This window comes from Centruroides sculpturatus, unplaced genomic scaffold (genome assembly GCF_000671375.1).
Source record: "Centruroides sculpturatus isolate CEXI.00-Female unplaced genomic scaffold, Cexi_2.0 scaffold747, whole genome shotgun sequence".
Taxonomy (NCBI): Eukaryota; Metazoa; Arthropoda; class Arachnida; order Scorpiones; family Buthidae; genus Centruroides; species Centruroides sculpturatus.
The window spans coordinates 162,373-179,801 of record NW_019385048.1 but is presented as its reverse complement, the minus strand read 5'-3'; the positions used below and the strand labels follow the sequence as shown (position 1 = coordinate 179,801).

At 29.3% G+C, this 17,429-nt stretch overlaps 1 protein-coding gene across 1 annotated transcript in view; it reads right to left on the bottom strand.

The window, feature by feature from the left end:
- Positions 1-17,429, bottom strand: part of LOC111633890 (CAAX prenyl protease 1 homolog) — a 47,408-nt gene that overhangs the window by 11,268 nt on the left and 18,711 nt on the right. The window contains exons 4-9 of the mRNA XM_023378532.1: positions 16,268-16,384; positions 12,517-12,669; positions 3,956-4,082; positions 1,877-2,004; positions 1,697-1,798; positions 1,104-1,247 (exon numbers count right to left, since the gene is read on the bottom strand). Of these exons, the coding sequence (XP_023234300.1) occupies positions 1,104-1,247; positions 1,697-1,798; positions 1,877-2,004; positions 3,956-4,082; positions 12,517-12,669; positions 16,268-16,384 (771 nt within the window). The remainder of the gene's footprint in view (positions 1-1,103; positions 1,248-1,696; positions 1,799-1,876; positions 2,005-3,955; positions 4,083-12,516; positions 12,670-16,267; positions 16,385-17,429) is intronic.

Here is a 17,429-nt window from a genome sequence, read left to right as displayed (position 1 = left end):
TTATATTATAAAATAAAAAATATATACGTTTTTATTTTTTGGAGTATTTTTATCTTTTGGATATTTTATTTTTATATTTTTCATTTATTACGTTTATTTATATGTAATAGTAAAAATACATATATATGCAGTCTTGCATTTTTACTAGTCATGTTTTTTCCATTTGTGGAATTAAAAAATCTGTCCAATGTCAACTGCTTTTCTCCCTTCAAGATTTTCCAAAAGTAATTATCAATAATAGCATTGTAATTGTATATATCCCTAAGCCCATTAACCTCAACCTAGTTTGAATGCTATTCTAAAACCATCGTTCTGACATCATCTCACTTCTTCAAAAAATATTTAATAGCAGATACTGACATTAATTCTCTTTTTCAGAAGAAAACATGTCTCGCAGAATTTCTTGGTATTCTTCACTCAAGAGTTCTTGGTGTTCTTCTGTTATCAGATCAGTTTCAGGTTCCATTATGAGCTCTTCAATGTTATTTATTTCTCAGATGTGATTTTTGTTACTCCTTAAGCTGCTCAAGTTTTCTTTATAATACAGTATCTTTCTTAAATAAGATTGAACTGCAGCCTACTGTAGACCTGTTCAAGCCATACTGCACAGCAACAACAGACATCAGACATATGCCCACTCTCTACCTGTGATATTATACTCTCACCTTTTGAAAATAAAAACAGACGCAAAACTTGATGAATGCTCACCAGACAGTCTTGCGAATATTATAAATTAATTGTTTCTGTCAGAAAAATAAAAGGCTGGAATTACAAGGGAGAGTTTCAAAGTTTGGAGGAATACTATCCGATCAGTATATACCAGGTTGAGCGTCAATGTCAACGTCTCCCATGCTCCAAAAAGTTGGAAATTGTTGTCTGAAGACAAGGGAAGACCAATCGATATTCATTATTTTATGTTGCTTCTTCTCGTGTTTGTTCTGTGAGGTGTTCATTGTCCAAACATAAAAATCTATCGCAAAAGTATTCATTATCCAATCACCCACTGTATTTTAATTTTAAGATCATCATACAATTACATATTTTTATTTTAAAATTTAATAACTATTTTATAGGAGTCAATGATTTATATTAATAGAACAAACCTCATCATAAGGAGCTAAAATGTACAGTATTATTATAAGCAAACCAATCATGATGGGCTGTTCGGTGTGAAAGCCAAATGCTGCATATAGAACCTTTTTCTTAAATAATAGTGCAAAAACACTAAAACATATCAGCAAATTAACCTGAAAATAAAAATTTTACATTAAAGAAAAATAATTTTCACAAATATTTAAAACAAATTATTAAAATTATTCAATAAATATCCTAACAAAATCAATTACAAATTTATTGTTGCACATAAAACCTGTCAAATTGTATATAATTTGACAGGTTTTATGTGCAACAATAACTGTGATTGTGCAATTAATCTTTAAACTTTGATCACAGACAAAACACTTTCTGATATTTGCATAGCTCCACTTATGCTCTGCTCAATCATCAGAAAATTACTCTCTCTTTGTATAATATTTTACAAAAAATTAAGTATTCAATATCATATTCGAGAAATGAAAAAGCCAGAGATTATCAAAACAAAAAAGTTTATAAATTTTAGATTTTTCTCTGTACTTTCAATATTACAATAAATATTATCTTTAAAATGATATTTAATATATTTCAAAGAAATACATACTTGTGCAATTGCTATATTTTTTAAATTATGGTTTAATTTCCAATGTCCCAATTCATGACCCAATACGGCAAGAATTTCATCATTATTACAACCACCTTTATTCTGAAAGAAAAACAAGTTAAGATTTTTATTTATACATTTAAAAGCATTTAAAATTAAATTTAAGCAAATTATATTTACCTGCTTATCAGAATGTTCCTTGTCCTCTTTAGACTCATAATCTTTAATAAGAGTATCAAACAAAACAATTCTTTTGTTTTTATAAAACCCATAGAAGAAAGCATTGCTATGAGCAGAGCGTTTGGAACCTAATTTTAAATGTATTTATTAATTCTTTAATACAGAAAGAACCTTAAAATCTAACAACTATATGTTCAAAAATAATTCAATCTGGCTACTTAAAATAGTATAAATGCAGTGCATGCTTGTTAATGTAAACAAATTTTACTCTTTTCTCTTTTTTTTACTAATTGTTCTGGCCAGAAACAAAAGAAGTTCACTTATTATTTTTTAAAAACATGATGAAATTATGAAATGAATGTGTACTATATATTTTGGCATAAACAGATCCCAAATATAGTATAAATTTTTAAAATATATTCAAAAATATCACACAAACAACCTTTTCACTTTCCAGCACAATTATTTAATGTTTGGACAATGTTTACAAACTGTTTTACAGATCAACAAGCTTACACTTACATTAACATATCTTTTGTTCTCTTTCTGAAACATTAAAATGTTCAAAATATGTTTACCATGATTTATTTTGAAACTTATAATATAACTCTCTCTAAAACCAATAACTGGTGCAAAGTAAGGTTAATCAACAAATAACAAATGTTTTCTTAACTCCTTCCAAGTTCTTCCTAGAACTCAAAAGGAGTTAAGAAGGCCTTGGCAGCGGAGCTTAATTGTCAATCTTATTTAAGGGTAACACAACACAGGAGTACACATGCAAATAAATTCACATGCGCATTGCTCAAACTCATCATCTTACAGTTTGATTATATATTCAAATATTATATTCTAGAATGAATTTAGAAGATCCAGCTAATTTCAAATTAAAAAACCCAAGAAATTGGAAAGAGTTAAGAAAACATTTATTTGTTGCTTAATTAATTTAACCTTGCTTTGCACTGGTTATGGTTTTAGAGAGTGTTTTATTATTATTATTATTATTGTGTTGGGTTTAGTGGGTTATACTCGGTTTACACCAGTGGCTGTGTACTATGCCAGACCAAAGTCAAGGCATAGCAACTAGGTTTTCTTATTTCCCACTCTTTTGCTTGTCCCGGGATTCCGGGATAAAAGTGAACTGTTTCCCGGGATCCCAGGAAATCCCGAATAGAATCAATTATTTTTAAGGTATACAATATATCTTGAAATTAAATGATATAATTATTTTTCATTTTTTAAAGAAATTTTAAAGTTCTGTATCATCCAAAATCATATTAATAATGCTGTGTAAGATATATAATGAAAATTACCTTTGAATTACATAGAAATTTTCACAAATAGAAAAAAATTTATTAAAGTTTGCTAGAAACTGTACACAACAACAAAAATTCTTTGAATTGAGTTAAAAATTAAAAATTGAACTTTGATCAAACTTATAACTTAGAAAATAATTTTTGTTTTTTAAATAAAATATAATACAAAATATTGTAAACTTTTATAAGATTTTAAAAAGCAAAGATGACCAATACTCCGATCATTCACTCTAATTCTTATTTTAGTAAAGAAAAGTCTTGCTACCGAGAATGCCCTTTCCGATTCAATTGATGTGATTGGAATCATGTTTAATGCATTTAAGAGAAGACAAATATTATGTGTTTTTTCACCTGTAGCCTGAAAGATTTCGAGTTTGTTTTCGAGATTGTAGTACTTCTTTTGCTCTCTAGTATTTTTGATTTGTCTACCTCGGCTGCTTTAATAGAGGCATCGAGCTTATAGCTCAATAATTCGGCAATTTGTTTCGCTTTAATAATCTGGTTTATGAAGAAAAACTTCATACTTGCAGACTTTATACTCGTTTGTATCTTTGCCCAATTTGTACAATCGATTTCTGGATTTCTTTGTTTGTTTCTTTTATGTTACTCAACTCTAAGTGTATAAGTTTCACTTCTTGTAAAATTACTTCAGAATTTTTGGTAGTTATACTTAAGGGTGACATTGGAGTGAAAGTTAGATTATCTGGTGTTCTATCCACGTTTTTACTATAATTATGTGAAGTCATAATAATCTGTTCACACTCACCCAGTTCTCTGTCGTCTTCCAGTTCCTGTGTCCAATTTGCATTGTTCTTAACAATTTTCACTAATTTGCAATCTTCACATTTCCAAGTTTTTTTGTAAGACTTGCTGAACTTATGAAAGTTTGCTGCCTGGATCCCAAAACAATAGAAGTGAGCAAATTTAGAGCAATTGGAACAAGTTAATAAGTCACTTTCCGAAACTTTGTGCTTGCAAAAAGAACAAGTGCTCAAACGACGATTTGCCATAGCTCCACGCCTCCTCTACTCTCGACGATTGAACAATTGCCAATGATAACAATGTTCAGATTAAATTTTATAATGCCTGTATCTTACACCACTGCAAGGAGCCAGCCAGCCTGAAGTACAGTGATACCCCGAACTTATGTGATAGGTGAACCGAGCAATAACTGCATAAGTTGAATTCGTGTAAGTCGGGGTATAATTTCGCAATTTGTGTAAAATCCAAGTCGGATGTATGTAAGCTAATAAATGTTCTCGTTAATCTTATCTTGTCTTTTGATTCGTTCACGGTTACAAGAAATCACCACATAGAGTCTCTCAAGTCTCCGTAGATATAACAAACACAGAAATAAATAACACAAAATAAATTGTAACTATGTGACGATTCCATGCAACACGTCCGAACATGTAAGCTGAACAATAGTGTGGGGGAGTGAGTAATCAAGAGTTGTGTGGCGCTCAAACAAAAGACGAATTGACGAGATTTGAAAATCGCATAACTCGGGGTAGCATAAGTTGAAGTATTACTGTATCTTGAACAAATCAAAATATTCAAAGCCTTCAAAACAGGTATGGCGATTTAATTATAAAGAGATGGACTCTTTCAACTACACGGCAAGTGTTCTATGGCCTCCAATAAGTTTTGTATTAAGGCATATATGTTTTATTTAGTATATTGTAAAACCTTTTATTTTAAAAATTGTTATATATTGTAATATGCAGATTGAAGCACAATGTTAATGCATGAAGATTCCACATTTTAAATTTGGTGTTCTATTTTTAAAATACGCATTTATTTATATCTACATTTTTCTAACTTGAAAATGACCATTTCAAGTTAGAAATTAAAATGGAAGAAAACATTTGTTTTCTTCCATTTTAAATGGTATTTTCAAGTTAAAGAAAGTTACTGTTAAATCAGAACAAAGGTCACATAAGTTATGTAAGAGAGAGAGAGAGAGAGAAAGGTAAAAAACTGTAGTTGTCAAAGCAAATGCAATGTGGAAATAAAAGACATCATAGATCATAGTGGAATGTCAACCTGGAGATATGGAACTTTGACAAAATGCTCATATATAAGTGATCTAAGTTAGAAAATTGGAAAAAGAAAAAAGGATGACGGTCAAAGAACAGCACATTAGATCGTTGAAATTCTAAAACATCAAAGAAAAGGCAATAACAGAGTAAGATACGACTGTAGGTTTCATAGTTTCATCAACATCTCCCAGTCAGAGTTGATGAATGGTATCAGGTAGACTCTCTGAAATGGACCTTTCTCGTGACGCAAACAGGTCTCGGTTTTCACCTGGAGACAGGGGAGCGGCCAATCAGGAAGCAAGATGAAGGATGTAAGGCCAATAAAAAAGGAAGACAGAGAGAAAAAAAACTATAAAAACCCCAAAATCAAAGGTGGAAGCACAGTTTTTGTTAATTCTGTTCCGAAACAAATCTGTGCCACCCATAACAATGAAATTGCTATTGTTTGGATAACACCAGTGTCTCTATGAGCAACCAACTTGAGTCTCCCACACTTCTGGACAGACTCAGCAATGTTACCATCTGGGGCCATTATCAGTCATCTCCCTCTGTTGCCAACTATCAACTGTCAGACTCTTTAAATGACCTTTAAATGACCTAGAGGAAATAATCTCTCTGGAAACATAAACGTCATCCTCTTCAAACTCTGACGAGTGTTGTGACCTCAGAAACAAACTGTTTACTAGCTTTTTGTAAGTTACTTTTGATTCACAATAAATAGTTTTGTAAGGACATGTGTCATCTCTACCTCTAACTCCCCCACCCACATGTGAAAAGACCCTAGATCACTCCTGACATGGGACTAATTGATTCCCCTTGTAAGTCGTCAAACTCATATTATCATTGTTATTAATTATACAAAGGTCATTCTAAAAGTAAAGAACATTTGTTTCTCTAGATATTTTTATTTAAGATAATGAAACGAAACTTATTTTACAATACATATGATACCTTAGCTATTTTTCTACGTAGTTGCCATACAAATTTAAACATTTGTCATAGCATAACACCAGCTTTTCTATGCCTTCTGAACACTCAGTTACCACCAGTCATTAATGGCCTCTTTCAGTTCGTTGTCACTTCCATAGTGATTCCCAGCCAAAAAGTCCTTCAATTTTGGTAAAAGATGGTAATCATTCGGAGCCAAGTCCAGGCCATAAGGAGGATGTTCAAAAACTTTCCACTTAAACTGCTGAAGCAAGTTCTTTGTCAATGCAGCAGCATGTGGACGTATGTTATCCTGAAGAAGCTCAATGCCTCTGGATAACAATCCCCACCGTTTCTTTTGAACTGAAGCTTCATTCATCACATTACCATAAACCTTGGTTATCTGTCTGTAAATTTCGATAGGGTGGACTTTTTTGGCATTCAAAAAGCATATTACACTACGAACCTCACACATGGTGTAATCTTCAATTTTGTCACACATTTCAAAGTCATACTATAAACAGTAAACAATCATTGAGGCTCGCTGTTAGCATCAGACTGGTGCAAAAAAATGGGAAGGTCTATGATGCGGCAGTAGGGGTGGTGGGAGAACTGCACAGTTCATCAGATCAAAACATTCTTTTCTTTTAGAATGACCATAATACATTAATTTTGAATTTAGTTCAATAAAGAAAATTCAGGAAAAAATGACTTAAATTTAAGCAAAATCTGAATCCACATCATCTGCTTACCACAGTTGCATTGTTGAATGTTACTTAGAACTCTATTTGTCCAATTGTTTAATTAAATTCAATATAGCCAAATTCCATAATTTAATTAATGAAAATTATCTTAATTCTAGTCTGAAAATAAATATTTAGATCTGTTTTTGTTTTTACTATTTTTGTATTAAACATTATTAAAATATTATATAAACTAATATATAAAAAATATAAACTAATGTAAATAAATTACAATCAATTAAGCTATTGATGTCGTTTTAAAGGAAATTTTTTTTATCAAGTCAAATAACCAGAAAACTAAAATATTTATTCTAATTTCTCTCATTCAAATTTAAACTAATTTTCTTATGAAAGTATAATAAAATAGAAGTATAACAGGAGAACATTTCAAATAAAATTTAATTTTAGTTTTAAAGTGAAGTTGAATTAATTATTGTGATGATGTTAAAAATTCATAAACCATACCCAATTTAACATTTTTCAAGAAACTAATGAAAAAAAGAATTATATTGTGGCATATGTATGAAAGGACCTACTTATAGAAAGAAAATAAAGTTATGTTTCTTAAGAAAAGTATTATTGTTTTTTTTATTACAATAATCCACCTTACAGAAAAAAAAATAATCAATGTAAAAAAAGTTTAAAAAACAAGCTTACTTTAAAATTTTATATTTTGGTCTTTTAAATAAAATTTTAAACTAGTTATATTTTAATAATCAGATAATATACAATTTAATATTCTAAATTAAATACTAAATTTATAAAAAAAAAAAAAAACAAAATGTTCTAACTAGTTGTATTCAAATACAGTTGACCCCCTATAACGTGCATTCCTATAACGACAATTCCTATAACGTAGCGAAAAAATTGTAGCAACATTCGTATAAATTACCTCCTATAACGTCGTTTCGCGACAAGATTGATAGAATCTGGACCAATAGTGGATGAGCAGCCGAACTACTTTCCTCCGACCCTGCGCCACGCTACGGAGCGGCTAAATTGAGTTTGCTATCGTCTGTTTAGTATTATATATAAATTATATATAAATTAGGTACTGTACATATAATTATATATTAATTATATATAAATTAGGTACTGTATATATAATTATATATTAACTTAATTTATTGTAACTTTATTATAATTATATATATGCTTTCTGCCGCCTGGCAACACGCTACGGAGATTTTAGGCTAGTAAGTTGAGTTTATTATCGTCTGTACAGTATGTAAATTAGGTACCGTAAGTCTAATACAGCACTAATTTTATACATTTCTTGTGAAAGAAACACTTCTTATTCAACGGCCATAAAAATTATTTATATTAATGATGTCTCCAAAGGTCAAGTTATTTTTCTGCCAAAAATTCGTTATCAGAAATTGCGGCCGTCGTTTCGCGTGCTGTTCCGCGATGAAAACCAGCTTTAAGCAACGGCGTAGTCGAACGGTGCACACTCGGTAAGTAATCCTATAATTTTTTGTTTATAGCATAGTTTATACAGATTATTCCCAAAAAATTATACGTGTTTTGGAAATGTTGAGTGGAATTAGTCTAGAATCGCTTAATTTTATAAAAGAAAACCTTTCAAACAGCCTTAGTCCGTAAAGTTCACACCTATCGGGCTGCGATTGGCTCATGTATTTAATCATTCCTACAATGTAAAATTCGATTAGCGTGGAACGTATCTAAGCGTTATAGGGGGGTCTACTGTATACTGAAATTATATTCTGCAGAACATAGTATTAACATGTTTATAGTGTTTAATCATAGAGACCAACATTTATCATTTTTATACAGTAGACCCCCTATAAAACGGGTTCATATAGTTCGGATTCCTATATAATGGCGAAAAAATTGCGACTGTATTCGTACAAACACGCTAAAAAAAAAACTCATGTAATTCGGTAAAACATCATCGCTGACTCGTGTTGCAACAAGATAGGTCGAATCTAGACCAATAGCGAATATTGTACAAACCGCTGAGTTTAAATGAGCAGCAGACCTACTAAAAACCATTTATTATTTAATGTCCATAAAAATTATATTTATATTAATGATGTCTCCAAAGTTCAGCAAATTTTTCGCAAAAAAAATAATTTATCAGAAGCACACAAGCACCATTCAATGACAAGCTCCACAACGAAAACAAGCTTAAGCAACGGCGTTGTCGAACGGTGCACACTCGGTAAGTAATCCTACAATTTTTTGTTCATAGCATAGTTTATATGGATTATTCCCAAAAAATTATATGTATTTTAGAAATGTTGAGTCGAATTAGTCTAGAATTGATTAATTTTATGGAAGAAAACCTTTCAAACAGCCATAGTCCCTAAACTGCATACATGGCAGGCTGTGATTGGCTCATGTATTTAAGGACTTGTAGAAAATGGATTCACAAAAACTGGAACGTATCTACCGTGTTATAGGGGGGATCAACTGTATTTTCATAATATATCAAAGGTCATCATACATTATAGATATGGACCAAAATATAAAAATTTAGAAACGATTCGTCTTGTTCCCTCGCAATAAGATAAGGCTATTTTATGAATTTAACTCCATCTCGATAATTACGTTTTGTTAACATTTTCATGAAGATTAAACATCTCCGCATAATAACTGAATGGACGAGGATATGATTTTGTAGTGATTCTCGAATGTATTGGCTATAGAAATTTAAACATGGTAACTTTTATTTACCCCATTATAAACATAGCCTATTCATACACACGAGTCAAGTCAGCANCTTAAAAAAAAAAAAAAAAAGTAATATTCAAAAAATTACATACAAATTATTTTCATTATACAGTAAAACCTGTGTAAACTGGAATTACACAGTACTGAAATAATTTTCTTCATTTTGGCAGTATTTTTTTTTAATCTAAACTGTGTCAGATAAATGTCACATGGTTACATTTGTTTTTTATAGTAAAATCTGTTTTATGTATGTAAAAAAAACTTTATTACGAGGCTGAAAAGAATTGAGAACTATTTGATTGCAAAATGTTCTCACTGTTTCCAAGAACTTGAGCTGGGTATTCAAATACTTCTAGGATGTGATCCTTATGTAACAGTGAACAAGCCAATTAGGGTAACAAAACTTGGTGTCTGGCTCTGATGTCAAAAACTCTAACTGCATTACAGTAATACAGAGACAAAGTTATTCTGTAAACTAACTTCTCAACAAATTTTAATGCTCTAATTAATTATTTACTTCAATCTTTGTAATTATCAACATTTAAATTGCTTGCTTTTGAATACTCTGTCTACTTAGTAAATAATTATTACATACAAGGCAGCACTGTGTTACTAGCATCATGTCAAAGTTACTATCATGTCAATAGACTAGCATCATGTCAATAGACTAGCATCATGTCAAAGTTACAACCTACAATTTATGTGCTCTATTTTAGAATGCACATGAAATATTACAAATTCAAAAATTTGGTATATTAGGAAATTTTAAATGCATGTTCTAAATAAAATTTATAAATAAGGATTGAAAAATTATAAATTTTAAATACATTTATATTTTACAGTGTTGACTACAATTTCAGATTTTGATTAATGTTAAGACAACATAACAATTATGGTCACTCTATCTGAATCCAAAGAAGGATTGTCAAGCAGTTGATAACTTCTCACAATCTTTGAAACTTCCTTTTTTTTAGCTGCTTTGAGTATTTTGACAGATTTTAAGTATCTGGTCTGGTCTTTGTAAAAGGATATGCCAAATTAGTTTGGCTTGTTCAAAGCTTACTTTAACTCCCAGTTCAAGATGAATAGAGCTATATTGGGTTTTTTCTTTTTGACCTGTGTTATCAATCTTTTGTTTAGTGATCTGTTGGTGGACCCAATGTAAATTAGATTACAATTAAAAATCTCATCAGTGACTGGGACACTATACATTCCTGGTGCCTTCATTCTTACTATATTGGTTTTACAACTGCATAATAGTTTATATACTGTGGGATTGTGGTGATATACAATTGTGGTGCCCATATTTAGGAATTTCCTTATATATTCCTTTGAATCCTCTATAACACAAGTCCTCCAGGAAGCTCTGATTTTTTACCACTTCTCATATGTAACCACTTTTGATTTTCCAACAGAGTGGTAAAAAGGTTTTACTGTATTTTAAGACTTGTATTGAAACAAACAGAATCCTATACCTGAAGGATCAGTAAATAAAAACTAAGTAAACAGCAGTAATCCAAATTCCTGAAGTTCTTTTCTGTTCTGAAAAATACTTCATTCATCCTAATTTCAAACTGTATAATTTTAAATTTTTATATATTGGGTTGTTCGGAAAGTTTGTAGCAATTTTTGATAGCCGACAGTTGAGACACTGACTGATGTGAAAATGATTAGAATTGTACAAACCAATGAATATTACAATAAATGACCTTGAGACATGTCCATTACAAAAATGTTAAGATTATTCAAATATTGTTTAATTTGTCTCATTGCAAAAATGGATGCAAACAACGTGCATTATCGACACTTGTTTCTCTTTTTTTATCGTAAAGGAGAACATGCTGTACAAACAGCAAAAAAGATATGTGATGTTTATGGTGGGAGTGCTGTAGCAGAATCAATTGTTCGAAAGTGGTTTGCAAAATTTAAAGCAGGTGATTTCAGCCTTGGAGATGCTCCCCGCTCAGGAAGACCTCCCGTTATTGAAGAGGACCAGATCAAAGCATTATTGGATGAAAACCCTCATTATACAACTCCAGAAATTGCAGACATGGTGAAGTTATCAAACAGTACCATATTTCAACATCTAAAGAAGCTTGGATATGTGAATTGTTTGGATGCGCCATTTGGATATCTCNGGAACACATATATCAAGCTTTGAAACGAAACCAATTTGTTTCAAGTAATCATAAATAGTTCAATTTGACAAATTTAATCTCTTAGTGATTTCACATGTTGTTATTCGGCAGTTTGCTTCAATCAGTATCTTTATTTTGTTTTCATTGGCTTCAACTGGCCATCCAGAATGTGGTGCATCTTCAATATTGAAATTGCCAGAACGAAATTTTGTAAACCAGTTTTGACACTGTCAGTTCTGTCACTATATCTTCTCCATACATGTCACATAATTTTTTTTCTTGCTTGAACAACATTCTTACCTTTTCAGTAATAAAAGAACAAAATATACTGAAAATGCTGCTTTTGATCTTCCATATTTGATGGGACACAAAAAATAAACAATTGTACGAAATCAAACCAAATTTTTTAGAAATAAGCCTTAAATTGCTAGCTGTCAAAATATATAATGATAATACAGTTTAGAATGAAAATGGCAGAAAAATAAGACTAATCTGTCTAGTGGTAAAAAAAACAAAATTACTTTCCAAACAACCCAATAAGAATTTTTGCTTTAAACTGGTCATTTTAAAATGAACAGAAATTGTCAAAATCATTTTGATTTTAAAATTTATTTTTGTATATTATAATAAAACAGTTATATATTAAAAGGACTGTAAATATGATGATTAGAATTTTATTACAATACATATTTAAATAAGAGAGTATTGATAGCAAAAAGAGTAAATATATAAATTGTTTAAAAATTTAACAAGTAAAAAGTTATATTTCAATAAACTTACCAAAGTAATTGCCACAGAGAATAACCACAAATATAAGAAAAAATAATCTCCTCCTATTTTAACAATTTGTACAACACATGCAGATACTGGCAATGCAATCATCATGATCACTAAAAACTTCTTCAATTTATCAGTAATGAAGAATGTTGGTGTCTATTAACATATAAAAAATAATTATAAAAGATTCAAATACAATTTTTGTAATAGAAAAAAACATGTTACAATTTTCAATCTTTTTACTTTCCAAACTTTATTTAGATATATAACAAAAGCTCTATATTCATGCATTCTTTAACTTTAAATTACACACATGTGCAATAATTTCTCATATTCACAAAACTAAAATTAATTTATTTGTGGAAGGATTAACAAAAATAACATATCGATAGATAAACAGACAAAGAATTTTTAATACTTTTTACCTTAGCATACAATTTATATTGTCAATTTTAACACTTCATTAATAAATAAATACACTATTACACTAACTCTAGTTTCTTGTATTATTACAGCATCAGCTCTTATTAGGATAGTAAATATCATGCTTTATACAAATATGTATTGTGAATGTCAGTGTCATGTTTTATAAGTAGACTTAAGTTTGTTAATTTATAAAGATAAAAAAACTAAGTCATCTAAACACTCTAGTAGCAAACTATTGAAAAGCTTAAAACAGTGATGCTCCTCTGAGACAAAATTAAAGTACTAGATAATTTTGAAGGGAGGAAAATTAGCATCTACAATTAATTACACTTTCATTGTAATAAATCTATCATAAGACACATTAAAGAAGAAAAAGTTAAAAATGTGGTAGCAAAATTTCTTTATATAAAAATATTCTTTTTTTATTTTCTAATCATATATTAAATTTCCTAGCTTAATTTTTTCAATAAACTTTTTCCTTTCTGTATTTGCAATTTCCATTTTTCCACAATTTTGCAGAACATAATCCCAAGAATGCAAAGCTTCTATTGTATAGGTCCTTTTATCATCAACACTAGAACCTATCTAAATTATTATACATCTAATATTTCAGAAAAACTTTAAAATAAATAAATTAGTTAAAAAGTTTATCAAGAATACTTAATAAAAATTATAACAATCTTTAAGTGAATAAAATGAAAAACTACTTTAATTGAAACTTCAAAAATACAAACTGAAAATGTACTTAATTTTAGCAACTACAATAAAGAATAAAAGTTTCTTCCAATAGTGAGACTAGTGATCTTTATCAAATCTTTCCCAATTACCCACAATAAACAGAGACCAAGATTAATAAATCAATTTACTTTATTTGCCTATTTAATAATGTATTTCAGATTGGTATTTTGCAATCCCTCTTCAGGCTATGAATTTTAAATGTAAAACACAATTTTAAGAAAATATATGTTAAAAAAAATCTCATTATTTAGGTTGATAAAATTTTGATAACATAATATTATCCCTTGTCAAAATTCTATCAACCTAAATAATGGGATGGAAATTGACAATGGGTGGTATGACATAATTAAGAACCACAAAAGGTGTCACAAATGTAAAGTCGGGTAGTGAAACACAAAGCAGTGAGGTTCATTTTGTATACTTGCAAATTAAAATTTTTTTTAATATATATTTTCTTAAAATTGTTTTTTAAATTTAAAATTTGAAGCATGAAGAATTGGAAAATATCAATACAAAATGCATTATGTAGGCTAATAAGATGAATTGATTTATTAATCACGGTCTCTGTTTATTGTGGATAATTAAGAAAAACATGATAAACAGAGACCATGATTAATAAATCAATTCATCTTATTAGCCTATATAATGCATTTTATACTCATTTTTAACTTTACTCATTGTTAAAGCCGTTCCATTCTAATAATTTTATTAAACAGTTTATAATAAAGAGGTTTCAATTATTTTGTAACAAAAACATGGAACTAACATATGAATTCTTACCTTTAAGTGTTCAAGTTATAAATTTGAACATTTTCAAATTTATATTACATTTAAGTATAAAATATTTATTTTTATAAACAATGACAAACTGAAAAAGTTCAAATAATAATAAAAGCAGCTTATAACTCTAGCAATAAGGTCATTACTGCATATATACTGTACAGACATATATGCATTTTTATTTAAATATTTATGAAGTCATAAAGCTTCCTGCATAAGATATAACCACAGTTGTAATGAATCTTACTTTTTTTTGATACAAAAATAAAATGGGTCTAAGATATTCAGGAAATTCAAGATAGAAACAGTTATCAAGGTATTTTTCACTGCTTTCATATTTATAAATTTTTTTTATGTAGTCTATGTAACAAAGACAAAAGTTTTCAATTTGGGATATTTTCTTAGATAAAAAATTAATTTGAATAAATTTGAATAAATTATTTATCATCAATAGGCATTTGAATCATCCTCCATAAAATAAATATATATGATCTGTCTAAGTTTTGCAGTTTGATAAAAGGTGAAAAATATTGAATTTTACAAAAAGCAACAGTCATAACAAGTACTCTATTTTTCCATATCTGTACCACTTGTATGCTTAAGAACACTTTGTTTGTCATTTAAAATTTAAATAATATTCTTTGAAATATTCTTCTTAGTCAATCATTGAAAAAAGTGACAAAGCCAGAAATAATTTGAGTCTTTTTCAAATATGGTAAAACCCTGATTATCTGAGGTAACGTGGACCAATGCAACCTTGGATAAAATGGAGGGCCACGATAATTTCAGATTAAAAATTACAAATATAATAGATTGTGGTAACAACTTTAAGCCTCTTTTTATAGTGAATTTAATCATATAGCCTACAGCAACATTTTTTACATCATTTATTATACAGCTAATACATACAATAAGAATAAAAATGTGCATCATTGTAGTTACATTTTAATACAAATTATTTGCCTCATTGAAGTTAAAATGATAAAAGGTTCTACTGCCCTGTCATTATATGCATTAGAAAATGCTCAAAAAGCTCAAATGCAAAAAATGTCAAAGCTTTACTACATCAAACATGCATGTTACTCACTGCCCTATATATAAGTCTTGAAATCCTTGAAAATTTTTAAAGTTGGGCATAACAATAATTGCATAAACCAAAAGGATAAAATACACTTCTTGCCACACTTCTTATAGTTATAAGAAGTGTGGCAAGAACTTTAAGATAATTCCTTGCAAGTTCTGTTGCGTTGGAGCTCTGTCTGTGCACGTCTGGCAAATGCCTGCATTTAAAAAAAAAAAAATTGAATTCTATGGAAGTTCTACTGATACGTTCCAAGAATAAAACAATTTAGCCTGAATCATAACTCAGGAATCCAAAGGTCTTTGGAATAGAGTTTGTTCTTCACTTGACTTATTTTAGGTATTTTGGTATCTGTATACTGTAACATTCAGTTTGAGATAGTGTTGAGGTGCTCTGTCTCAATGATAAGATTTTATTTATTCTGTATTCTGCACTTCATCTTTCTATTGCAACTGAACAGGTTTTAAAATGGCATGAAATTCTCAATAATTTTGTTTGTAATACTGCCCAATCCCCAACCCTTCTGGAAAGAACACCCTTCTAACAGTCATCTCCATCTATTTTATTAAATAATTTTAAATAACATGAAAAGTTGTATAGTTTCAAAAAATGTGATTTTACATAAATAAATATCTAATTCAAACAATTATATTGATTACATCAACTATCTTTAAAATTTTATTAATACTTCAATTTAAAATATTTAAATAATTCAAAAACAGAACCAACCAGTTTATTGAATCCATGTCGTTCTTCAATGACAAAATTGCCATAAGCCGAGAAAGGAAGATCTATTATCAAATTCAAACAACTTGCCAGGAACACAAAAACTAGAGTTTGAGTTATCTGCCAGAAAAAGAAAAATTATTAATTTACAATAAATTAATAAATTATAGAATGTTTAATAATCATTTTAGTTAAATTTAAAAGAAATAACTGTTTTTCTGTTATCAGTTTAAATAATGTACAAATTAGTTTTTATTTTCAATCTTAAAAATTTGAATTAACTGTAAATAACAATAACTCAAAGCCTGAATAATATATAATAAATTACCAAACGATCACCTAAATATCAGGCTATAATTAAATGATTGGAATAAAGTAATTTGACATTAGAGGTAGACGTTAGGCGCCATCTCTTAAGTAAATTAATTTACTTAAGAGATGGTGCCTAATGTCTACCTCTAATGTCAAATTGCTTTATTCCAATCATTTAATTATAAACCGATATTTAAGCGATCATTTGGTAATTTATTGAATTAACTGTTTTATTATTACAGCTCATTAATACTATTTTGATTCTCAATTATACAGATCTTGATGTAACAGATATCAGAAAAAACAGTTTGAAACTGCTTACTCCAAAGTATCCATCAGAGTGAAATGCAATTTTTGAGAATATCAGACTGTAAATGTTACAATGCAGAATGTCAGCAACTTTTGTTTATATCGCTGCTTGAAACTGTGATGATTATTTTTCCTTATATTTATCAAAGTATAGACCAGGGGTGAGCAAGCAAGGGGTCAGTGGGAGCCAAAATGTAGGTTTTGCAAAATGCATGGGAGCCACAGTTCTGTACTTTTTATTCTGTACTGCAGTTCTGTACCACGATTTTATTACATAATATAAATATTACATAAAACAAATATTGAATTTTTTTAATAAACATATTTTCACAAAATTGTAAAAATAATTATAAAAAGTAGAAATTAACACTTTAAGCAAGAGCCGCATGTGGCTCTCGGAGCCGATTTGTCCATGGTGAGTATTGACACTCTGTCTCTCTTAGCATTAGTATCTCATATAAAGTTTGTTTGTAGTTACTGTGACATCTTTGGGTATAATAAACAATCAACACTATTGGACTGCCACTTCCTACTATCCATCTAC